The following is a 26,174-nucleotide window of genomic DNA, read 5'->3' as shown; positions in this document are numbered from 1 at the left end:
AATTTTGACCATACCATATATTAAAAAAATATTCCAAGGGTGTGATTAATCAAAGAAAAAGATAAGAAAAGAAGAAAAATAATATTACACCTGTGTTTAGTAATGACTCCAAGATGTCAAGTTGCTCTTCTGGGAGCCAGACAGGGCATCTGGCTGGCTCAGAGCTAGATGTATCCACTGCCCTTGCTGAGACACAACCGCCCTCTTCCCACTGAGTGGAGGGTCACCTTATAGTTTACATTTCATTGGAGTATTTGAGTTTCTGAGCTGAAGGAGTTAACATCTTGCCAATATACAGCAAGAAACAGAGCAGTCAATATCTAACTACCTGTAGCAAGAGCAGCTAAGAGAAAGTATTCTTGGGCCAAATCAAGCTCTTCGCCTTCTTCATAGTACAAAAGAGAGAAGAGATAGCTGTAGCACTCAAGGTGTTGACAACTCCACCAGGTGGAAGGCTGTGTGATCACACAGCCAAGAACCCCCGTCTCAATTAGTAAAAAAGCTGAATTTGCAAGTGGCTATGGGACTGGGGACACTTTAAACTCTTGCAGGGGCACCTTGAGATCTTCTGATCAGCTCTTTGACTAACATAAACCTTAAGTGAATCCTCAACCAATGCACTAGTCACTGCTTCTACCTGCCCATAGGTATAGCTACGGTCAATTATTTAATACTAAGTCAAGTACCAAGCCATGCCTTCCTCAGCCACATCCCATAGCCCTACCAGCAGAAACAAGGAAACTGCATGAGCCGTGGCCTTGTTCACTAGCTGGTAACATTTTTTCCTCCCATGATCAGCCTCAAGAGAGTCCTGCCTGGTTTCACAATCCCTGGATAGCTTCCTGGCTACACTCATACACCTCCTGCCCTTCGTATGGGACAATCCACTGGAGACCTCCCAAAAAGAGACAGGCCTCTGCATTAGGCCTAGAGCTCCAACTTTGTGACAGAAATTCTTTATAAGGAATATGACAAGCTTTAAAACCGTCTTTGTATTTTACAACCGATACACTGTCACGGTTCTATGTTCTTTGAGGTTGTTATTAAAAGAGACAAACTGTCTCTGTACTCAGAGACAGAGGAAAGCAACGAGACTCTATCTTGGCGTTGTACAGAGTAATGGATAACCAGCTAAAAATTATTCCTCCAACTGAAGCCTAGCAAATCCTTTTTCCAAATCTTAAAGCATAGCTCCTTACTAATGACAACAATTTTTACTGCAGTTTCAGCCTCTGCATGTGAGGAATTTGAGACAAGATGAGCCCAAGCCCCAAGCCTCCCCATCTCCAGGCCATGAAACACAGAAGTTGCAGACCTTTCCACTGTAGTTACAGTCATAATAAAACCTAGAAACAAAAGCCAAAATACACCTGTCAGACAGGAGAAACATGGAAGAGGTATAGTAGTGAAAATAAAAATATTTATATACATTAGCTATACCACTATGAAACATTCAGAACTAAACAAAACAAATGAGCTGTATTTCTGCCTTCTATTCTTACATTAAGGCACAAAACAGAAGCAGGAGCTTTGTTGTAAATTCACCAACCTACCTCTGAAGCTCTGATTACTTTTTTTCAACTGACTGTGCTGAAACGCACTAATTTATAGCATCCAAATGTTTTAAGAGATTATATTCAATGATATTAAAAGCAGGCCTTATTTTGCTCAAAATACAAGCTGAAGGCAGGTACTCTACAGCTGGAGATGTAAGACCATATGCTACTTGCACGTCTGATCTCGTTGAAAAAGGAACCAGAGAAACTGTACCAGACTATTATGGACAGATGTCGTAAACAAGAATAACTATGGGGAAGTGTTCCGTACAGCACATTTCTACTCAAGAAGACAGCAATCGTAACCAACTTCTCTTACCATTTCAGAATACATTTGAGTTGCTTTAATCTTTGGATTTTGCCAGAGATAGCAATCCCAGATACTAGAGAGCTACTGGGATTTTAGAAATCCAACCTGTTCTTCAGTAACAATCACGAAATTTTACTCCATCTCCTACCTTGCTTTCATGCAGTGGCAAATATAGATCCTACATATATATATGTATGTATATTTACATAGCAGTTTAATTGAGCCAATCTCTTTGTATTTGCAAATTTGTTCAATCACTTCATAATTAAGAAGTGCCGCTGTAGAATATCCCTCTCCCAGTGCTCTCGCACCCCTTCCCAATGTACAGTACAGCCCGTTCCTCTTAGTCCTTCTGCCAAACAGGCCTCACCAGCAGAGCAAGGAATACACTATTTCAGTTCAAGGTGCCTTGTTTGCTGCTAGTTCCAGTATTTAACTTGATGAAACTAAAATGACCACCCTGGAAAAGCTTTCTGTGTACTTAAACTTAAGGAATTGGTGAAAAGTTTAACTCTTTCATGCGTTCTCTTTTCATGTCTCCCTGGTATGAAACAGCATGAGTCCAGATTTGATCAGGGCCTGAGCAAGTCTTGAGGTGAATTAAAGGAAAAAGCATTTCTCAAATAAAAGTAGCATTTCCATATGTATGAATAAATTTCAGAGGAAATAAGATTTTTCAGCTATTCCTCAAAGTTCGGTTGCTGTGGGGGAAAAGAAAGTGCTGTGGAGGGCAAGGTGAAGAACAAAACCCAACTTTTTCTTTTTAAGATATTTCAGAATTAAAGATTGAAAATTTTATTCCGAGTACTTGGTAATCTGTAGCAGAAAATAATGAAATAATGGAGCGACAGAGTAAAAAATACAGTCCTTAACTTTCTAAACATATTCTGAAATCGTATCTGGATTTTTGGCTTCATAGTGGTGAAATGATACTTTGATACAAACAGTTTCACATAACTTACATCATGGGCTTGAGAAATACCAAAAATTTCTGAGAAATGCACAGATCATTTGCCCTGTGGACAACCAGAGGGCTCTGGAACTAACAGGGAAGAATCCTTAGATAGATACAGCTAGGCAGCATATACAACCAGAATACCTTAAATGACTCAGAAACCAAGATGAATCCAGTGTTTACTACTATCTCCTCTAAAGAGCCATAAAGACTGGTTAGATCAGGACTATTATTACCACTGGTATCTGTAATGGGTTCTGCCTTAGAGGTTTCTTGGCATTGACACTGTCTTGCCCTTGGTGCCAGATCTACTGTCTGCTGCGTTTTATACACGTACAGCTGGGGGGAGCACACAGGAGCAGGACTGGAAGTTGCTAAACGAATTGATTATACCAGATAGCAACCTCTTCACTTGAGTTTCTTCTTCACAGAAGTGAAAGGCTTAATCAGTGGGAAACAAACAGCCCACAGAGGATACTGAAAAAGATAAGAGCTTAAAACCACAACAAAAGTGGAAGAACCTCTGTCTGCAGCTACTCCATCCCCTGCCAGGCCTTTCCCTCCCTCTCTCTGAAGAGCTGTGCTGCATCCCACTCTCACTACAGGCTTTCTTCTCCTTGCATATCTTGTTAGGTTTCAGTCTAATTAATTATCCTGCTGATATGAAATTGCAAAAGGATCCTGTGTTAATGAAGCTGCATATACCTTCCTCTCTCTCTCAAAAACTGCCACCACAAACAAATAAAAACAAAAAGCAGAAAACTTGCTCAGGAAAAACATGATATTTGCAATTTCAGACTTCAACCAGTTAACTCAGATAACAAATACGCTTCCAGACTACCACGAGTGACCAATTATTGACCTAATTGGTGAATAAATTGAACTAGTTAAGCTGTTCAGAGACCAAAATCAGCACAAAACTTAATGAAAAACGCCATATATTAAAATATTCATGTACCCAACATTTTGTAAGATGATCACTATTAAGATTCCTAATCTAACTTCTTTTGCTGAGACAACAGTTTCACTAACTGCTGCGGTGAAAATGTAATGACGCATGGAAATTTGCCTCAAAAACATCAAACAAGAAGAACCGTCACAGGAGATGCCTTCGAATCAGGGCACCAGCTTCCCATTTCAATACAAGCAGATACAGAGGCAGCAGCTCAATTAATCCACACTAACACTACATCTTTTGAGGGGAAAATAGTAAAGGAACTACCACTATCATTAAATGTGCAGAGCAGAATATATAAGGGCCAAAGACAGAGGTTTTTCATAAAACATAATTTTAAATGAATCTGCAGCTCATTACAACATACAAAAACAGTTGATAGTTCATATTTGGGGGGGGGTTTAGGTTTTTAAACTCCATGGTATTACTTCAGCTCCTTTTTAACTAAGAATGGAGTTGAATAAAGAATGTTTGGAATATCCTAGGGTTTGGCAATGCTGGACTTTAAATATTGGTATGGGATTTGTGGGCGAAGGAGAGCAGTCCCAGGACACCAGCTCAGTGTTGGACTCTAAACCTTTCCCTCCATTGACAAGGCACACTGTAAGAAGCTTGGGAAGTGTCAAATGGCAAATTTCATTTTGAAGCTTCTCTGTATAAAGTAAATTCTGGGTTTATACCATATTGCTGTAAAATACAAAACTTGTACATTTATGTTCAATGCAAAACCTCAATGTTTTCATGTCACATTGTATAAAAAAGAAAAATGAGGTAATAATCCTACATATGCACTATCCCGTATATGAGCTTCCTGTTGTATTTCCAGTTTGCACAGTAAAGAAGCATTTTCATTATACATCTGAAGGCACTTCTTGGAAAATTTCAAACACATACAAATACATAAAGTGACTGCTAGGTAATTTTAATTTCAAACCTTTAAACCTCTATGACTACCAGCTTATTAATAAAACAAACCAAGCTGGTATTACTTAATATCTCAAAAGGGCCCAAGATCAAAAGCAGTATAGATGAACACTAAATAAATATGATAAAGCTGTCTTCGAATTTCTAATTACTATATTTTACAATGTAAAGAATAATAAGCACTTAAAAGTGCAATGCCAAATCTGACCAACATTTAGCTATTCTGTAGTAATATTATTAGCTTTCAACAGCAAATGTTTATCAAAATAATAGTCTCTAATTGAAACAACCCTGTCGGTATCAGTTGTGAGAAACAGCAACACTCCACATACTATATAAATGTGTTTATGACTGAAAAATGAAGTAATTTGCAGCTGCCCATTTCAGTCTTAATGCAGGTTTTTTGGAAGCAGAAGAAAATGCATACAAATCTAGTCAGCATACTGCTGGTGCTTCTATCAGGCTTAGAGAGTCAATATCACATGAGAATACACTTCATAATAGCTTGGAGTAGCATTAAGATTAGACTGATGAAGTAATATATATATATACACATATATATTACCTGTTCTTGCCTCTCCAGCCACTTGTCCACCATGGGATGACTGGCACTTAACGATGAACGAGCATTGTCTCTCTGAAACTGGTTAGACCAGCTACTAGTATCTCGTGGTAGGCTTCTGTAGTTTTCATCTTTCTAGTTTAAAAGAAACAAAAAAGTGTCTTATAAAAAACAACCAGTCCTTGCACATTAACAATGCAGCTGGTTATTAAATGAATACAAAAGGAAGACTGACAAAGGAGAACGCAGGTCCGGCTGGACCCAAGGACCACGCGATTGCCCAGCCATTCAATTGCAAGAGCTCCCCTTCCTTAACGGCAGTGAAGCCCAACCACAACCTTCGGTGGGGTTTGTAACTCCTACACCCACGTGTGCTTCACTACCTCTCTTTTCCAACCTCAAACCTCTAGTGCAGAGACTTCCCAGGTACATACCCAGCAAGGCTTTCAGAGGACCAGGCTCCTTAGTTTCGTTCTCACCAAAAGCAAATATACCATGCAACAGTCCATCCAGTGACAGCTAAGGCCACAATATAATTTTCCCAAGTCTCTGTATGTAATTGATTTTACAATCAAAGCTGTCTCACTGCTCCAGGCACTGTCCTTTAGAGTAGAATAGCATTCTAGAGAGTTCAAAACTTGAATTATTATTCCATAATAATGCTTTGTTTGGTTTGCCTGAAGGTATACAAATACAGTCACATTTGTAAAACAGCAGCAGATGGAGATTGTGCTGATGGAGATACATGTAACCCCATTGCAACTGATAAAAAAAAGATATTTTTTTTGTAATCGATGAGTTTGTCTTCACATCCTTCCCACAAGCTGTACAAATTCTTCAGCTTCTAAAGATGATTAGTCCTGACTTATTTTGATCACTAAAAGCCAATAAAAACACAGAGGCAGATCCTTAATGATGGCAGATACCCTTAGCTCAAAGTAAATTAATTACTGATAACTTACATAGGTTAGCTCCCTCCAACTGAAATAATATATGAAACTGAAATTCTACTTAGCTTTTCAAAAGAGAATTAATAAATACACTCTAAGTATCCTTTCTTCAGAAGCAGAGTATTTTTTCCAGTCAATGTTTGTCTATCCTCATGCCAAATCAGATCATTTAGAGAAAGTATCTTTTTTCGTTATAGTCATTTATTATCAAATAAAATAGGATTGTAGTCCTGCATATTTTGCAACCCTACCACTTTTAAGAATCTCAAAAATCTGTACAAAAATAAACACCAGTGTACATTCACAGCTAAAAACTTTTTCTCTTTTTTTTTATTTATAACACACAGCAGATTTTTGACCCTTTCTAAATCAATACTTCATTCCATCAGTATGAGTATTTCCTTTCCCTATTTAATGTATTGCTATTTCTTTGGTCTGGCACAGTAGTAGTCCAATATTCTAAAACATGGACTATAGCATCAATTCCCTTACAACTGTCCTTCACAACTTTATTTCTTGTAAGCGTATGACAAGCTTTGATAGGAAATTCAGGTCTCTATAACTGTGATATGTAGCACAGTTTCCAAAAGCTTCTTGCGTGAGAGCAGTCTTTTCACAGACATATCAAACTTAAGCTTTCTTAACTGATGACAATTTATTTTCTTGAAAGAGACTTTACAGTATAAGTCTTCCATTTCAAGACATTAAAGCTTGAATTCAAACAGTACAAGATAACCTTGTAATAATATGCCTGCACAAGTAACCAGCCTAAAAAGTCACCATCATAAATCAGTTTACCCTGCCACGAATAAGTAAGAACCTTGTGTCTTTCAGCAACTGAAAAAAAAATCCAGTTTTCCAGTGTGGTTAACCACACATCAAACTAGAGACTTGCTCAGTCTCTTGCTTAGAAAGGCACATTTGAAGTCAGTCGCTGCTTTGCACAACTGTTCCTTAGCAGAGCCATAAAAGCCAGGAAATGGTGTGTACAAATTGATTTTTTCCTGTTGCTTCTCTCATTTAACTCTCCTCTTCTGGTGACAGAGGTGGCACAGTTCCTAAAGCCAAAACAACAATTTATTTTGTTCAAAGTGGTGGAAAGTTATAACAACAAAATCAAAATCTGACAAAGAAATAAAAAACCATCATTTTATGCACAAAAAAAAACATACAGTTGGTACATGAGTTATTGTCATCTAACAATAACTCACTATCTGACAGAACATCACTTTGTCTGAATGAATAGAAATTTCCTCCTATGTAACAAGATGTTTTCTGTATTTCTGTACTTATAGATAACTCAATTTTTTATTGATTCATATTTAAAATCTTCAATATAAACTTTTTAAGTCTTTTAAAAATATATTTTTGTCTATACTACACAAAAATGTCTCTCCACTCAACATCCATTACCTGAATGCACAGGAGTTTTTGCAAGAGCAAGAAAGGAGGAAAAAAAGTTCATTAAGGCATGTGCTATTCTTCAATCATCCCAATGCTAAGTCTCCAATCTTAATCACAGAGAAGAGTCTTATTGCGCAGAGTTTATATTGGAACTTCTTGCTCTAAAAGTCTTAAATGCCACAGCACACGTTATAAGTGAAATATCTAAGCTAAAAGAGTTCAATTAGGCCTCTTTTTGGTGCATCTTTACTAATGTCAAGAATTCTGCAAGGAGTTTACTCCTAGTACTATCTGTGCTGACCAGAAGAGTATATTCATCACATCTACTGAAATATTTCTGCTGTTTCCACTTCTGTAGAAGATTGTCTTTCTCCTGCTTAGATTTTACTAGTTCATTTTATTCAGAAGGCATCAAAGTGACGCAGCAATTTTTCTGACAGCAGAAGTAAAAGCTGGAACAGTAGAGATGTGGTTCCTGTAACTTTTTGTGTTTATCAGTGCTTCTCAGAGGCTCAAAATAGTGATATTATCAGAGCGGAATAAAATACTTCATCAGTGTTGCAATCACACACAGAGTCATGAGGCTTTGAGCAACCTGGTCTAGTGGAAGGTGTCCCTGCCCATGGCAGGAGGTCTGGAACTAGATGATCTTTTAAGGTCCCTATGATTCTATGTTGCTGTTAGCATAACAATGAAACATTAGAGAAACAACTGGCCATAAACAAATCCTCCTCTGCTTTTTTTGTCATTGCTTTTTGGCAAATGGCTATCCCTGTACCCCACCGGTGACTGCACTGGGGCAAGAACTAAGCTAGACCAGGAGCAGACAGACCAGCACTTTCAACACAGTCGCACACAGTCCTTCTCACAGACAGCTACACACCAAAACCCTAAGATGCTGCTGACTACCTGGAACCCCACCTATGCAGGGACCTCCATTACTGCTACTGCCAAGTCTAATTCAAAGATAACATCAGTGATAAACTACAGAGGTGGAGGCGAAAAACACATCCCTGCAGCTTAGACACTGGGATTTACTGAACCAGTTGCAATGTTTTTTGCTATTTCACATACATATATATATGTTGGAGATTTTTTATAAAATATGTATGTGTTAACCTAGAAAGCTTTATTTCTATTCAGCCTGATCTATCATTAACACACATGCTCCCAACATCCGACTGGAAAAGGTGTGTGTCACTTTTAACTTCAATACCACAAAGAAAAAGATTTCATGGTACAGAAGCCATCAGGGTCACACAGGGAATTCTCATTTCTTCTGGAGCTGCAGCTCTGAGCCCTCCTGGGACTGAGGCTGACACACATCATCAGTTACAATTAAATGCCCTATGTTTTTAAAAAAAAAAGTTTCTTTCCCAAACATCTTTGGGGACCACAGGCCACATCAACTTTATCATGTTTGAAACAGAAATTGATCAATATAACACCAAAACTGCCAAGTCACAATATTACCACTACACTTAACAGCAGCATTTTGCAGTACTTTTAATGAGGACACAGAATCTAACACCTTAAGATTTCGTACAGCATGGTGTCCCTGTGGGGCTTTGCTGGAGGGCTAGGTGAAAGAGGACAGGAAAAATGAAGCAATTTTGCTATACTTCTAATTTCAAATGATTTGCAATGTATAACAAGTTCCTCTTCAAAGACTCTGCAGCTTGTAGATGAAATGGCGCATTAGCATGATCTGTGTACTTCAATTACTGTCTGTCAGTGCATAAACTCACTAGTGATTTTAACCTGCAGCTGTACCCCTACAGACTCCTAACACCACTAACCCAACCCAGAACGTACTCCACACACCGTGGTGACACTTCCTTGACTGTTATCTCATTTGCCATTAGGTCACTTTCCAAATAGCGAAGAAGTTGGGTTTTCCCCTTTGTTTTCCCCTCCTATATGGCTAATGTAAAGTGTGTCAATTTTGGTATGTTTGTTGGTTTTTTTTAATACTACATAGCCATACAGCAGGAGTAGAACGGATTGAAGATCTCTTTAATGTCATTCTCTGGAAGGAGATTCAAACCGAATTTTCACTTTAATTAATTCTACAGCAAACTGCCCACCTTTCATTTAGGATCTTCACAAAGAGAGACCGTTTTGGGAACTGACTTTTATTTTGCTCTCTTGCTTGCTGTGTTTGATTCCTTGTGATGGTCTCAGATTAAGATAGGATTTGTCCATGTTGATGAGAGATTAGGCTTCATTTAATCTTTAGAGGTTATAATTTCATTTGACAGACTTTCAGCAAATTCATGTCTACAAGTGTGTTTATTGTTGTCGAATCACTATAAAGGCTGCTCTTCTTTCTTTTTGTGCCCCACTATGTTCATGTTAGACCCTGAACAGTTTGGTGTCACTCTCAGACAGGACACTAAAAGCTGTAATTAACAAAACCTTCATATAGTTTATGTAAATATCTCTCTGTCTGATGGAAACATCTGTTTATAAATGCAGTAATATACATATTTTCCCCTTTTCCACGCTGTTCAAAGGTCTAGTAAGCAGATTCTTGGAGTTTTTTGTTTGCTTGTTGTTTTTTTTTTAACTGGACTCAGACAAATAAATGAGGGATAAGACCAACTGGATCTCCATTTCTCCAAAAACAAAAAGAAGGCTACACAAATAACGTCTATTTTGCAGGGAAAATACACTACATAAGGGAAATGAATTAATCCAATAGATGTATTGAACGAATAGAAATTCACTTTTAAAACAAATAAAACTTCTAACATAGAGATCAGATTTGGAACCGTTCTCTCGTGTTCATCAGCTTTTTCAACAAACTGTATCAAATTTCAACAGTTTACCTCAAAATTAATTGTACCAGTCACTCGTTATAAATATTCATATATCTTAAGAATCTAACACTACTGCTTGGGTGTGCTTCCTTTCCTTCTCAGTAGATCCAGTTTACTTTATCACTCCACAGTTTAGCTTCAAAGCTTCATTTTTTTGAGTTGTATTGAAGAACATGACCCCAGGAGCTACCATAAACCAGATACAGTCTAGCCATCTAACACATATAAGAAGCAACTGGTTCTGGTCATCCAACATGAGGAACCTTTGATCTTAGGCTATTCTACAAGGAGTAAAGTAGAAGAGGACTCTCACTAAAGAATTATCACAGCTTTGTGCCTCCTCTCAGCTCTGACCCAGAACATGGGTTATCTACAGCAACTGGTAAAAACTGTCTTAGGATGCAAAAGATACAAATCTAATAGTCTAATAAAGAACTTGCATACCATATTTATGATGAAAATAGATGAGAATGACCACTCTGCACTCATTCTGATGTTTTCAGAAAGATTCATCTTCAGAAATGACCCTCTCTACAGCTCCGTGAATGGAATTAATGTATTATGCATCGACAATAGCTCATTAGATGCCAACAAGGGGAAAGACAACTGAAAAGCCGGTGTTCTGCTTAAGTTATATCACCTTACACTCAGAAATCTCCATAGTTGTCCGATTCCAATTCATATATTCCTTGTTACGCTTTGACTGACAAGTGAGGCCTGACCTTAAAAAAAAAAGCAACTATGGGACATGATGAACGGACAGTTTTCTGTGCATGCAGTGTTATATCTAAATATTTAGTGTCAAAGAATATGGGCTAAATTAAGAGCAAACTAAAAAACATGAGACTGCCTATTCAAAACGTTCTGTTGACCTCTTTTGTTTACAACAGAAAAATCAAACATGTCATGATCTTTGCACGTATACATGCAAAGCCAGAAATTACCAGGCAGTGTATATCATTATTTTTCAGACTGAGGGACAGGGAAGAAGCTGCTTCTTCCATTCACTCTTTACTTACTAATCTCACAACAAAACCTCAAGAAAGATAATGCAAAATAACTCAAATAACATATGGCAGTTGATATTCTGTAATTATAACTCAGAAGCTGGATTTTATTTCTGTAAGCTTCTTAACTAAAAAGGCATGGCTTTCCATAGTTTTATTTTAAGGAAAAATAAATGAACCAGTTAACTTAAAATGTCATGAAGCTACAGTTCTGATTCCTCTACACATTATACTTAGAAATCAGTTTCCCCTTCTACTGTTTTTCACTAAAGTGAAATATTCTCTTTTGCCGTGCCACTTTAATGGCCTCTGAAGAGTTTAATGGTCTCTAAAGAGTTTCTAGGTATATTTTCTATGTATATTCAGCTATGTATGAATCTAAATGGCTATCTGTCTAAATGCAATAATATAATTATGCACAATCCTGCCATTTTCACCAGCTATTTTTTTTATATCCAAATTTATACAATGATTTACGTCAATTTGGATTTAGATGAAATAGCATGTGTAAAGTTGTTTGTTTATTTTAAATGTCAACATCCCTTCATTTGATTCCTTGGGAGAGTCAAGAAATTAAATTATAGGAAAGGAAAAAAAGTCGATAATGAATTCATTTCATAAGTATGCTCTGAAGAAAAGATTTAACAAATAGAATGTTAAATATGTTTGGCGAGCTACAGGAAACGACAGCGTACAGGAAACTTCACAAGGATCTTCCATTTAGATCTTGAAATGAACAATATCTTAGAAACCACCAGCAGTATCCTTTTAAGTGCTGGACAGATGCTTTCAGGTGTCCACACCTCTAAAATGACAGTTTGAAAGGTGCAACTGTTTGTATGTTTATAAACTTGGATCTGTGGTCCTGAAATGAAGAAAGGAGACCAGAGGATGAGGTAACAGCTCTGTCTTCTCAGACTAATTAAACTTTTTCCACCCCCTCTTCTTTCTTCATTACGTTGACGAGCATGGACAAGAGCAGTGATTTAAGGTCAGAAGCATGAAGGCAATGCCCCAAGCCCATGGCGAGCGGCTGCACCTTCACACACTGGCAGCCAGCCGCTCCTCCCCTCTGCCAGCCCTTGCCCACACCACTGTCCTCCTCCATGTTAACAACACGGACAGAAGACTCCCCAAGGCTCCCAGCAAAGGATCTGTCACCTCATCCCATCTGCAAATTCATTTCGGACCTTGGCCAGAATCTCTTCAGCGATCTGCAGGGAAAGCCCAAATAGGTCCCAGACGGGTGGCTTGTAGCAGCCTGTTTCTCTTTTATCGGAGTTCCAGCAGCACCATCACCTTCGGCTCCTTGCATTCTCATGGGCCTTCCTCACACTGAACAGCTTCCATCATTCTCCATCTTACAGTTTGAGCTTTTGTCCAGATTTCTTTTACTCCATGTGCTCTTAAGAGCAGACAATGCTCTTAAGTTGGACATCTGCATACAGGAGTTGAAGAGCTCGTTTATAAAGAGACAATGAAACTGGGTGGTAACACAGAATGACCATCCCCTTTTTTTCAGGCTGTGAAACAAAACCTTAGTTTCAAAACAAAAACAAAGCTAAGTGTCATCTGTTTCATCAGTCCCAAGTTTTGTCATAACAGAAATAAGTCCAGACAGTGACTAGGCATGCCTGGTTTGAAATTCTGTATTTGCTGGAGCTGAACTTCCCCACCAATTAAGGCTTATCAACTCCTCCCCAGCTATACTACTCCTTTGTACAGGTTAGTTTCACATATGGGTCTGAATTTTATTCTGAGACTACTTTGCCTGGTTGTCTGACTGTCTTTCCTTGTCTTCTTATGTGATTAGTATTTATAGCAAGATGACATAACTTTGTTTAAAAATACAACAAATATCACCAAAAAAGGCTGAAACAATCACTGTTTAAACTATGCAGGCTCATGTCACAACACTGGAGAACCACAGTCTGTAACCTGGATCGGACTTGAAACTTCTTTTTCCTGCTAGCTACACATTCAGCCAAAATCCAAACCTGCTTTGCACTAATACACAACCTTGATAATATGAGAACAAGACAGCAAGACAGAGAAATATATGAATCTGCACAAACTCTTGGACCACAAGTTTATACTGTAAACGCACAATTGTGGGTTACAACTAAACAGGTGAAAGTAGGTCAAAACCCAGACCCAACTATTGCCAATGAAATATATACTTGTTTCTAAACTTAAAAAAAAAATATCACTAAACCTGAACATCTAACTTTTTTCTTTTTTTTTCTTAAAAACTTAGTCAATCTTTTCTGAACCTACTCTTTCAGGCGGAGCTTTTCACCCTCAAACCCAGGGAGAGCTTCAAGAACATAAAAAAATTAAAAGAAATAGAGATTAACATTCTAACATGGGAACTTGCAAAGTACACATTCACTTAGATGAATGGCAGAGGAAAAGTCAGCCGTCAGTTACAACTTCAATTATCCTATACCATGTATTTGAGAGCTTTCTGCTTTCAGTATAGCTTTCACTTTGTCTAAGAGAGACTGTACTCCACATTTATTGAAGTGAAAAGTCAAACAACCTCTTCACGTTCCACCACTCCTTCATTGCCAGTAAGAGGCTCAGTCATCCAGACCCTCCTCAGCACCCCCGGCTTGTGATGCAGCACCATGTCCCTCACCTACGGACCAGACACTGCTCACCCATCACACCGAGAGACAGAGATGGGACAGCACAGCACTGGAAGAAAAATACACCTTCTTCCTATGCTACTGATGAGGAAGAAAGATTGAGAACAATCAACAGACTTGCTCAGCCTCAGAGCAGAAATGGAAAACAACCCACCAGCTCTCAGATCTCTCTAGCATCTTGCACTAATAATCTCTCTCTTCTGGTAGACAGAGAGGAAATTTGATAGATGGGCTTCCACAAATGGACGACTCAGAGCAAAAAGAGGTAAAACAACAAAAGAGATGGAGAAAATCACACCTTCGCTTTGGATTTTTGGTTTTGTTGTTGGCTTTTTCCCTGCTTCTTAATACATCTGGTCGTGACTGACTTTTGGATGGAAGCAGTTGAATCCTGTCTGTGTGCACACTACTCAGCAAACAAAATAGCACAGCATCGAGTGACGCATGTTGGCTGTTACCTCTCTGTGCACAAGGCAAGGATTTGTCACTTTGTGTCTCTCATTCCAGCCTGCTGATGATGATAAGAAATAGTGTATTTGTTTCCACATTTTGAAAGTCAGTAATTTTGAGTTCTTTCACAGAGATTTGATTTTTTATTGCACTAAAATATCACTAGCTGCTCTGCTAAAGAAAGTCAGACTTTTCTTCATGGTATCCAGTGAAAGCACAAGAGGCAATGGGCACACAAAGAAACACAAGTTATTCTATCAAAACATAAGAAACAACCTTCTTATTATAAGGATGATCGAACACTGGAAGAGGTTGCCCAGAGAGGTGGCACAGCCTCCATTCTTGGAGATGTATATACTCAAAACCCAACAGGACACAGAGCTGAGTAACCTACTCTAGTTGACCCTGCTTTGACCAGGAAGGTCAGACTAGATAATCTCTGGAGGTATCTTCCAACTTCAGCTGTTCTGTGAATGTCATGAATTTTACACACTACCCAGGACAAAAATAACACATACTATGTTTATTTTATATTGTACTCTGGTTGGGTACGATTCCTCTAAACTATTTCATCATCACGTGACAAGCTGCCAGCAATGACTTAGTATCACAAAGAAAGAAAGCTGATGCTTGTAACTCCTTTAAAAAAAAAAAAAAAATCATTAATCTCTCTCCTATAACATTTTCTATGTTAAAACACTCTATTTCATCATCTGTGGACAACTCTAATTCTCTTTTCCTCTCAGTCTACGTGAAATCACATCTGAAATGACAACAATCATGACTCACACTGCAAAGAGAAAAGCCCTGCTTAAATAAACCTGGAGGAAGAAATATTCATGGCTATTGAATCCTTCAAAACTTCTGTTTAAAACATTGCGTTTTTATTTTGAAAGCAGAAAGCTGCATTCATTATGCATGGGTTTAAAACTCGACAGAGATGTCAGGCTCTTTGCATTTACCCTGTACATCTGGTACACGCTACCTTACTTCTGCAGGAGCACAAACCAGAGACGAAGGTTCCTAAGAAGCGTGAGTAACACTTCAGTCTCTTGTTCCCAGAATGATGCCCAATTTTTTAGTCCACAGTCTTCCCTAGTCAATTTAATCGATTTTCGCTCTGCAATTCAGACTGCCTGGCTATAAAATGACACTAACACACACAGTTCTATTACAGGGCTCTTCAATCCTCTGAATTATAGTTAAAATCTATTGAAATACCATGTCTTTGGTGACAGCGATAAAACAAACTTCACTAAGCTGTGTTTAAAAAGGCTCAAAGCTAAATGAAACTAATTTTCACTTTAAATCTGATTTTGACACTGACATACCATTATTGTTGAAGCTTTTCATATAATACATGCATGCTTTTCTCCGATCTAGACACACTTCATCAGAGAAATATTTTTTTATTCTGTTTACAAAGAGGATTAGAAAGCATTGCATTTTTTCACATAAATAAAAAAACTACAATCCAACAATCTGAAAATTTGCACTCCTCAGTCTCAACTCAGTCTCAATAGCAAAAATACCAGCAAGAAGAGACATGGGAAACACAATGTTTTACAGGTAAGGGATTTGACACTAGATGAGACTTAGATCACTCCCATACGGTTTCAAATTCTTCCTCTGTAGTTTACAGAGCCCAAAAAGGTTAGGTTTGCAAGTAGGAAGAAAACACATCCTAAAAAAAAAAAAATTATTCTTACAAAGCATGGCTATTTTCAACCTCAAAATACATATATGGGCAAACTCATTTAAAAACAAACAAGCAAAAAAACCTGGCTGCTGACTAAATAGCAAAGGCAAAAAGAGAGGAAAACAAAAAATAAAAAACGATGTGCCACGCATGCTCAGCTATGTGTTTGCTGTTCCTGATACACCCTGCAGAGCACGTTGCATGCCATTTGCTTTGCTCCAGGTGGGTGAACCCAGGAGCGAGAGAGGCACAGAAGCTCATGCACAATCATTTCTCTCTCATTGCTCTCTCTTGAGCTCTCCTTCTCAGTGTACATTTTCACTTCTTTCTGCTGTACCAATGCTGTTATCTCTGAGGCAACAATATATGAACCAAATTCAGAAAAGTCACAGCAGGAAATTTTTCATAAGCCAGTTAGCCATGGTATATCCCTGCATTAAGCAAGGCAGGTTAACTAGATAAGCCTTACGTCTTTCAGAGAAGCAAGATCAAAGCAGATAACTAATTTGTAATGATATACAATTCCTCACCACAAATGGAGATGCAAATTTAAAGAACGACACTGAAAATATACGGGATAATTAATTCACAGTCGTTATAAGACACAACATATCTGGTTGTTGCATTTATATTATTCCAATACAGTAACAGAAACATCTAAAGGAAAAGAAATATTATTTTCATTAATGCACCTCACACCTATTAAGGGCAGCTAGTTAAGCCAACAGGCTTTGGTACTGAATTATTAAGAATGGGACTCAAATTAACAATTATTCAGAAAACAATAATATCAAAACCCATTTTCCTGCAGTAGAAAAATGCAGACACGATATGCTTCAGCTGCATACAATCTGTTCAGCTGTCCAGTTCAACACAATTCAAACAAAATTAGAGCTTGCAAATCAGGTATTTCTGCAGGCCTTTGAGAAGGTATTTTTACTACGAGATTTCTTCTTGTTTCGTTAGTTTGGCTCAAGGAAGCAAGAGACAGGATTAAGTGAAGCCGTGAGTCACTAGGTAATATAGATGAGTCTCTCACACACAAAAAAGTATCTCAAAGTGATTTTAATATTCAGTTTATAAAAAAGCCCCAAGAAGTGAATTTACCTACTAAAGCTGCTGATAATCATGAGCCAATTTTGTGAATACTTGCACAGATGAGGAGACCTAATCATTTGGTTGAGATGACTGATGAGAAGGATACTGAAGGACGAGGTCAGGAATTACCTAGCTGACTACAGTTACCAACACTACAATAACACGTAAATAACCAATAATAATGATAATTCTTCAAATAAATAAGACCTTTAGGACACAGAACGTCTGGTTTCAAGTTGCTCTTAGAGCTGAACAAGACAGAAACCAGAAATGATTGAGATTCCAGTTCTAAGGAAACGGAGTGTATTGTGATATCCTGACAATAAACATAATGTTTCTTTACAACAAGATGATATGAAAATGGATGAGAGAACACATCCAGTTTAGTGCAAGGGTTTCATACCAAAACATCCTACTTTACTGTAGTAGAAATGCACCTCAAGTTCAACATACACTCAAGTCTTCCTCCTTCCTGCCCCAGAGGGGCAGGACCTCCTCTGACCTCTCCAAACCAAACTCTGTCCCTCTCTGGTCATTCTCTTCTTTCCCTAAGGACAGAGGAGAGCCAGCCATCCTGTTTCATCTACCCTAATAACTATAGATAGTAGTACAGTTTTTTCAACAAGATCCTTCAAATATCCCACATTTTTTCTTCTTCCCCAGTACCCTTTTCCCTTTTTGTTTGCCCAGAACTACTGGCATATGTCCTGGCTCCTCACAGTCTTCGGTGCATGGCAGCACTCCCACCCCTTCATTTCATCTCGTCTTGGGCATCTGCCCGTTTTCCTGCCATTCTAAATTCTTATCCAAATGAAACAAACACCAATAAGGAGTCTTCTCTCTCTTGCCCTCGAGAAATAAATCCCTTCTGCCAGATACATGCAGTTTCCCTCTGCTAATTCCTCCCAAAATTGGACAGGATTTCTACCTGTCAGTTATTTCTCTTTAGAGGTGACGGGCTGAAAGTAATGTCACTTCTTAGAGTCAGTAGGTGGATGAAGCTTTTGGCAACTCTCCCAGAAACCCTTTTCTTGTTTCTGCAAGATACTGCTGGGGCAAAGTTGCTAATCTACAACTGTGCTGCAAATCTCAGCCCAAGAACATATGTTCTTGTGCTGTCAAGAGAGAGAACTGCAGTGAAAACATTACGTAGTGTCAACCGCCCACAAAAGATATATGGGTGCTCAAGCCCAATGCACTGAGCAGAAAATTAAGATTGTTCTCATTGCGTTGCTTGAAACGTCTGTGTCATCTATAATCAACGAAACAAGTCTGGAACAAAGCACAGCCATCTCTTTTTGTTATCTGAGTAGCTGAAGAAAACAACCTAACATAAGAAAAGTAGTGAGGACTTGTTATAGTTCAGATAACCAAAATATGTTGGTAAAAATTCAGTGTTAGTACTTTGGTAAGCATCCGGTGACAGAGACTTCAAAAATGCACCTTTTAGAACAATACTACAAATGAAATTATTGCTAATACTGGGAAAGGAAAGGAGAATTCTTAATACATGTTCCTAAGAGAAATGGGATTCACTACAAAATCTTGACTCACACGAAGAAACCGAGATGCTGAAAACACAAAAATAACACAGTCTAGCATAAATGAATTTGGGATTAATTCATAACACATGTTGTACAAGCAATTATTATTTAATTCTAGTTGTTTACTGTATCTTACCTACTAAAAATAATGCACTCAGGGATCTGCTTTATTCAAGGGATCCATGTGTAGAGTGTGCAAAAAAGGTAAAAGAAATTATCAGTATCTATTGTGCTAACTAACCTACACTAGCTCTTTCCAATCTTCTTGATTTAATGTTCTCTTGTGCCTTGCTTCCCATACCTACATGAGATCACATGCATTTCTTTCCAGTTTGGTCACCATGCTCCAGTAGACATGAAATATTTTCACCAAAGTAAAGAGTAAGTACATGCTGAACAACTAATGATGCAAGAAGACTAGTGTGAAAGATTAGCTGCTGTTCAAGTCTCTCCAATTTCTGCTAACTTCAGACACTCAAAAGAAATCTCATTATGCTATGCATGGCCCTCCATATCTACGCTAGTGGAGTAATGAAGTGCAGTCTCATTATGATTTCAGAAAAATTAACTGAAAATGTTACAATTTCAAATAGATTATCATTTTTCTTCTCCAAATCAGAATAGTGAAAAAGGTATTTTTCAAAACAACATGCACTTCTGTGCCACACCAGTACAAGTGACAGAAAATATCTCATTACCTACCTAAAATCACAATCAAGTAGAGACCTAACAATATCATGTTAAACTGACACCTCTGTAAGAATGTGGACCTCAATGCATATGAGCACTGTGCTTTTATAGACATTTTTGAAAGCACAAGCCCACCAAAGATAGTTCAGTTCATTAGCAGCATGTAAAGACTTCTCTATTTGGGGGGTGGGAGTCCTGGCTGCAGAATCTAGTTTGCACTTAATGCTACACAGAATTAATAATAATAAAGAAAAAAAATGCAATAGTTGTAATAAGCTGCATATTTTCCAACAGGATTCTGCACTGTGCAGTCAGAATGGTAACCGAAAGTGCAACTTTCTTTGAAAATTACTAATTTTTACTGGAAAATATACATGTGTTTTTCCTTTTGAGTTTGTCTGCAACTTACTATCATAATTATGGGCAATGCCGGGAGCTGTACAAAAGGGAATATTTCGTCCAATTTTTTTTTCAATAATGCACTGAGAAGAGAGCTTCCTGCTGACTTCTCTAGCTAATAATGCAATTCATGCAGAGATACTGAAATCATATTGAAAAAATGAAGGAAAAAATACTCACTCTACATTTCACTGTTTTAGTTTTAAGAATGTTATCAAGGAGAGACAGCATTTGCAATTTCTGTTCTGTATTACTTGACTAGTGCCTCAGAAAGTAAAAACCAACAATGCTATGCCAGAGAGACAGCACCAGAGTGGCTGAGGGCATGCAGATTATTCATTGACATTAGGACTTCTATGGAGATCAGTAAAAATCATTACAGACATGACCTATTTGCATTCAAAGAAAACACGCAACAGCATTTAGGTCCTGCTTTGCAGGGTAATGAGTAATCAGAGCTTCAATTACAGTTAACAGCAAAAATCAAGTTTTTAGAACCCCAGCTGTGGGCATCACTGAGTCTCCAAAGGGCAGGATATGTGTGCAACTCAAACATTCCTCTGCTGATGATGGGGTTTGGTGGACAAGGTCAGAAAACACAAGTTTAAACCAAGAGTGAGTGAGGGAAGAACAAAACAATTCAAGATTCATGCACGTTTGTCATTTACTGGATAAGAGGGGAAAGAAATATACCTTTCTTTCATGACCACTGGGTACGGCAGGGGTGTTCTGCTTGAGAAAGCCTGCTGTTGTGGACCACCTTGTAGGGTTTTTCCGTGAAGGCTCTTCTGAAGAAAAATTTGTGTCACTTACAGAGGTTGAGAGGCCAATCAGTGCAGGGTCACTACTACGTCGGACATGAAGAGGCATATCTGAGGAATAAAACAGACAGTAAATAAACACTGACTAGATTTAAAATGTTTTTCACATAGGAAAAATATTTTTTCAAGCTCTGGATGGGTGGTTTTGACCCAATGTGGTTTCACAGAGTAAAGAGTTATTGACCTCAGCATAGCTCCTCAAGGATAAGGTCTGTTTCCTTGAAACCACAGCCTTGCCACTCGGCCGCACATGGAGAAAACGAGGGCGAAACCAAACTCTTTGAACCTAGCACAGCTCACTGGCTTTACAAGTACAAACACAGCATTGCTACTCTCGGTCGGTTGTTGTGTAAAAGAAGAAAACAGCATAAGCTTGAACAACTAAAAGGCTAAGGTGACTTACAGGTATTTCAAAGAGCAAGTAGCCCAATGCCTAAATTCAATAGCCTGGTGACAAAGTAGGGGGTGGACTAGGACAACGTGTCCCCCACCATACTGCCATGGCTGGGGCATGGGCACTGTCAGTACAACATGCTTGCAAGGAGCTGCACACCAGGCCCTCTGCAGCGAAACGCAGTTTCCTCGCCTTCTAAAATATACTCTCCATTTCTCTCTCGAAACTTATGGAAGTGACTGTTTTCTATTCTGCATTCTTCCTTTGCCTCTTTCTGACAGCTGAAACAAGATCTGTGCTGATTTACCCTGATTCTCTTAGCCTTCCAGCTGGCATGACTGACAGGAGAAAAATATTTCATTAGTAATAAACAATGCAGCAGGCAGGTAGACTGATTGGAAAGAGATAGGGTTTTTTAATATATGTAGAGGTCAAATCCTTTCTGGAAACTTTGATGGCACATTAGAGTTAGTTTCTCTTGAAATACAACTTAATTTTTTCCAATTTCATTTATTACCCTACAACAAATATCCACACATCTATCGTCTCGTTGCCCAAACAGAAGTTTCACTGCCTGTATTTGCGACCTCTTAGCACTCTCCCACTCAGCATCAGAACGGAGGGGACGTGATTTATCAGTTGTATTTCTCTTTACGGCTGCACTGGGAACCTTGAACGCAAAGTGGAAAAGGAAAAGGTGAAAGCGATGACATGTAAGCAGCAGAGTCAGTGAGAAAGGCACGCTCAGCAACAGATGAGAATGAAAACTGGGACTATGCTTCAATGCTTTGATGAAACAGTTCCTGAGGAAGCTGAAGGTGCAGGAGTCACAATACTAGCAGGAAACACAATGACAGGAGTTTGTTAAATGACTGATCTTGAGCTTTACAATATATTCATGTTAATGCTACATATAATAATATCAAAATAAAAAATCTTGTTTTGCATGGCATTATAAAGACACTGAGAAACACAGTAAGTCATGTCCCACAAGGAAATGTGAGATAATATTTTATCAACTAGGACTCATGCTGCTGAGATATGCACAAGTGTTACACGAACAAACACCAAAACAGTCGCTTTATTTTCTGGTAAAAATTCATTCTGGTAAACAAGAATAACAAAGAATTAATTAATGTTTCTTCCCCACAACTTTGTACTATTTCTTTTTCCTATTTTTTTCATTTTCATAACAAAGATATTCACCAGAGTTAACTTCCAGCAAATAAAATGTTTTCTTTTATAAATATGTATTCATACATTTATACACATAGATATGTATATACACCTATATATGTGTATAATAGAACTAAAAGTAATTGAAAGAATATTTCAGGAAAGATCACCTTAATTACGCATAAAAGTATTTATGGTCTGGGTCAATTCTACTTCGATTTTGACTACTTGGTATATACTCATGAAGTCTAACAGAAGGTTTTTCTTTGATTGCCTTGTCTTCAACTACTTCAAGTTCCATGAGGCAGCTGAAGGCAAAGCCTCTCATTTCACCCTACACAGCCAATACAATAAAAGTACACTATCATATCGCACAAGATCTCGGTAACAAAGGTGGCACAGCTGCAGTCCCGGCCACGGCCCCACAAAGTGTAATGAAGTGACCCATTAGCAGCAGTGCCTGTGCTGCTGGCTTAGCCCTGAACGTACGCTCTCATTTATTAGATTAGCCTGGGCAAGAAAGCGGCTCTGTAGTATGTAGTGCCACTTAAGAAAAATACCAAGCTATATTTGTTCCAAGCAGCAACCCATGCATATTACCCTGCTTGCCTCGGCTACCCACCCTACAACAGAGAATTACAATTTTCAAACATGAGTTCACTTGCTCCTTATGCTCGTGTATCTATACATAAGCACAGTGATAGCAAAATGTTCTTGTATTTTTACACTTTCTTCAGATTACTTGAGAAAACAAAAGTTCAGTTGGGTGAACTTCTGTAAGAAGAGAAGATAGAACTGCCAACAACGAAAGAAAAGAAGAAACCGGAACTCAAGGCAGCACTTCTGGAGAGCGGCGAGCAATTATCGCTGCCTTGTCTTTTGCTTTGTAGGGAAAATCTGAGAGTTTGCACCATGCTAAAAAGCAGAGACAATTCGCAATACAGGAAGTTATATGCAACAGAATTCCCAAATATTAATATGCTCCAGAGAAAACACTAACATGGGATGTTTCTGTGCAAAAACTATTTGAGGAACCTTTAACATGACCCGTTCAATTTTATTAAGGTTAGTTATTGAGGTATTTTCAGACGCTTACTGAATACCTCTCCAAATCTTGAGGCAGGAGCGGAGAAGGTATTCTATCAATACAATGATAGAACATGATCAGTTCCAGTCTCTCCTTATGAAAATGGTCCCATATATAAGGAAAAGTGCTTTGTATTGCTAACCAAACTTCAGAGTAAAGTGAATTATAAAAGAGAATCATTTGAGTGTGTGAGATCTATGTAATTCCACGTTAAACTAGAAATTTAAAGATATGGTAATTTTTTTTTTTTTTTTTTCCTTTGCTGGAATGAGACAAGCACATGGAGCTAGCTCTAGTTTCTGCTGCTTGGCAATGGTCGATACCACTCCAGGTATTAATCCAAGAATTAAATCTTGTTCACACTATGTTAACCACAGGTTGTAAATATAATCTCCTGTATTTCTCTCTCCAATTCTATTCTGAGACCGTTCTAACTTGCTTTTGATATTGTCCATTAAAATAACAACAAAAAAGAATATATAGAACAGATTTTTCTCCCAGTATATTGTTGGTTACAATCTTCTAGTTTACGTGAATTCATAGATTTGAAGAGGATATACTTTGAAATATTAAAAGGAAAATCAAAGGAAAGGAACTTAATAATTAAACCACAAGATGATGTACGCATGGGACCGATGCAATGTCACTGATTCCAGGATGATGGCTGATATCGTTTGAAGTCTGTGGTTTCTTTGAAGAGTGGATAAAACAGCAATGAACTCTAATCACAAGGCTTCAAATTCTCTGTGGCACTAATGCACTGTAAATATTGATTTGCTTCTGCAGCTAAGGTGCCTTTTAAATAAGCACTTGAAACAGTAAATCTAATGAATTATAGGAAGTTTTAAAAGTCTAAGAATTAAGGAAAAATTAAATTAAAAATCATGAAAGTTACCACTAACTCAGTTCTTGAGCCACATTCAAGGACTTGAAGTATTCAGCAATGAGTCCAACACTATAACTTCAGAAAGAATTATGTGTGACAGAGAATCCCATTAAGTTATGTATATAGCCGCAGTTCTGCTAGAAAATGGTTATTTGTAGGATAAATCCAAGCCAGATAACAAAATGCTCACATTCATAATCATGAAATTCTGACTGGAAGTCTCATTTTATTAAAAGCAACAACAGTTTCACTATAAATTATAAAAACAGCCAATATACATTTTATAACCATCTTTAAATGTTAAGAACACAGAGTTGTACCTTTCCTTCCTGCCAGCAATTCCATTTTTATTTTAAAAGGGTCATCACCTTCTCTGATTTTCAAATATGCTCCCGAGAAAAAAGCTTTTGAGGATCTAGCAAATTTCATCCATAAAGCTGAATACGTCGTCCTGCATGCAGGCATTCAAGACAAAGAGTGCTGGTCTAAGAGCAGAGCTAATACATACCTTCCCATACCAATTTCCTCTCAGATGTCAGCTTGGAGTGCATGACTAGAAAAATACACACCTATAAAGCCAAAACAATTTTACTCTGAAGATTTCAACTGGTGTTTCAGCTCCTCAGTGCCACTGGCACACTGCACGGTTTGGTGTGCAGTGAGTTTAAGGCACACGAATGAAAAACGGTCTCATGGTCATTTCTGGTCACCTCACATGGTACTTCAGGCCCATGACTGATGAATAGACCTTACAGGACTTATCCCCTCCTTTACACTCAAGAGTCTTCTCTGGGAAAATGATTCAGCAAAACAAAAAAAACTGTGGGAAAGAGTAGCTTTCAACAAGGAAGTTGCTCAAACTAGACAAGAGTTTCTGAAAGTGGGCCTGTAAGTATGTCTGTACGTTGAGGTGTGTTGTATACACAATATGCACAGAGAGCCTCCCTCGGCATCAAGAAACCAGTCTAGGGACAGGAGACAGAGACTCAACAGTTTTACTGCCTGTTTCACCAATCCAGCTCATTGTACCACTCAAATCCTCATCTGGAGTTCAAGAGAAAGGAAGAATCAGGGTCATCCTGGGGCTCAGGAAAGCAGGACTACTTCTTTCAGCTTAAAGTACTTGAAACAACAAGTTAAGACTTTATCTATATTTAACTGAAATAGCTTTTAAAAAATATTTAGATTAGCCTTGAGTTTCACACACCAGCACAGCTCCCCAGGCTTCAATTCCAATTTCAATAGGTTCAGCTCAGATCCTCATTCAGCTGGACATAGTGAGAACCAAACATCCCTTATGATATTCAAAAGCTCAAATCCCCAAATCAGTTCAACTTTCATTCTTGCAAACCCATGGAGACAAGACAATGGTAACTTCCAAAGACCACTGAGGCTGCTGTAAATCGAACTACCACATGGGTTTTCATGGCTTTTTCGCTTCAGATAGAAGAAAAACAGTTGGAGAAAAAAACAGCTGATTGCGAACTTATCTACAAACTGCATTAAACTCAAGCAGCAGATAACATAAGCCAGCACTTCTCTACAAAATCAACAAAACAGCGCAAATAAAACGTAGGCATCTTGAATTAGAAAAGAAAAAGTACTAAAAACTTCAGCAGTTCCAAGAGGTAAAGAACTACTCTCTGGACAACTGCATCATCTGTCCTGCAGAAGCAAACCCAGGTGGGCGATACAGAAGTGGCTGCTGGGAGGGAGGCAAAACAGGAGCACTGCAAAGACACTACCAGTTGCAGATCTTTTCAGAAACGTACTTTTGGAAATGACAGCAAAGGCAGAGTATATCTGTAACACACCACCCACTCTCTTCGTGGCC

General features: G+C 38.2%; 1 protein-coding gene across 8 annotated transcripts in view; it reads right to left on the bottom strand.

Moving 5' to 3' along the window:
• PARD3 (par-3 family cell polarity regulator) overlaps positions 1–26,174 on the bottom strand; it is a 479,965-nt gene that overhangs the window by 269,604 nt on the left and 184,187 nt on the right. For 6 of the 8 annotated variants that reach the window (XM_086614468.1, XM_086614472.1, XM_086614469.1 and 3 more), the window contains exons 4-5: positions 20,670–20,848; positions 5,266–5,397 (exon numbers count right to left, since the gene is read on the bottom strand). In XM_086614468.1, coding sequence (XP_086470594.1) covers positions 5,266–5,397; positions 20,670–20,848 — 311 coding nt within the window. The remainder of the gene's footprint in view (positions 1–5,265; positions 5,398–20,669; positions 20,849–26,174) is intronic. The other 2 variants (XM_086614476.1, XM_086614475.1) reach the window with 1 other exon arrangement.

The sequence above is a fragment of the Tauraco erythrolophus genome, chromosome 7, assembly GCF_009769465.1.
Source record: "Tauraco erythrolophus isolate bTauEry1 chromosome 7, bTauEry1.pri, whole genome shotgun sequence".
Lineage (NCBI taxonomy): Eukaryota > Metazoa > Chordata > Aves > Musophagiformes > Musophagidae > Tauraco > Tauraco erythrolophus.
The sequence above is the reverse complement of the archived record's forward strand: the minus strand, read 5'-3'. Positions and strand labels throughout refer to the sequence as shown.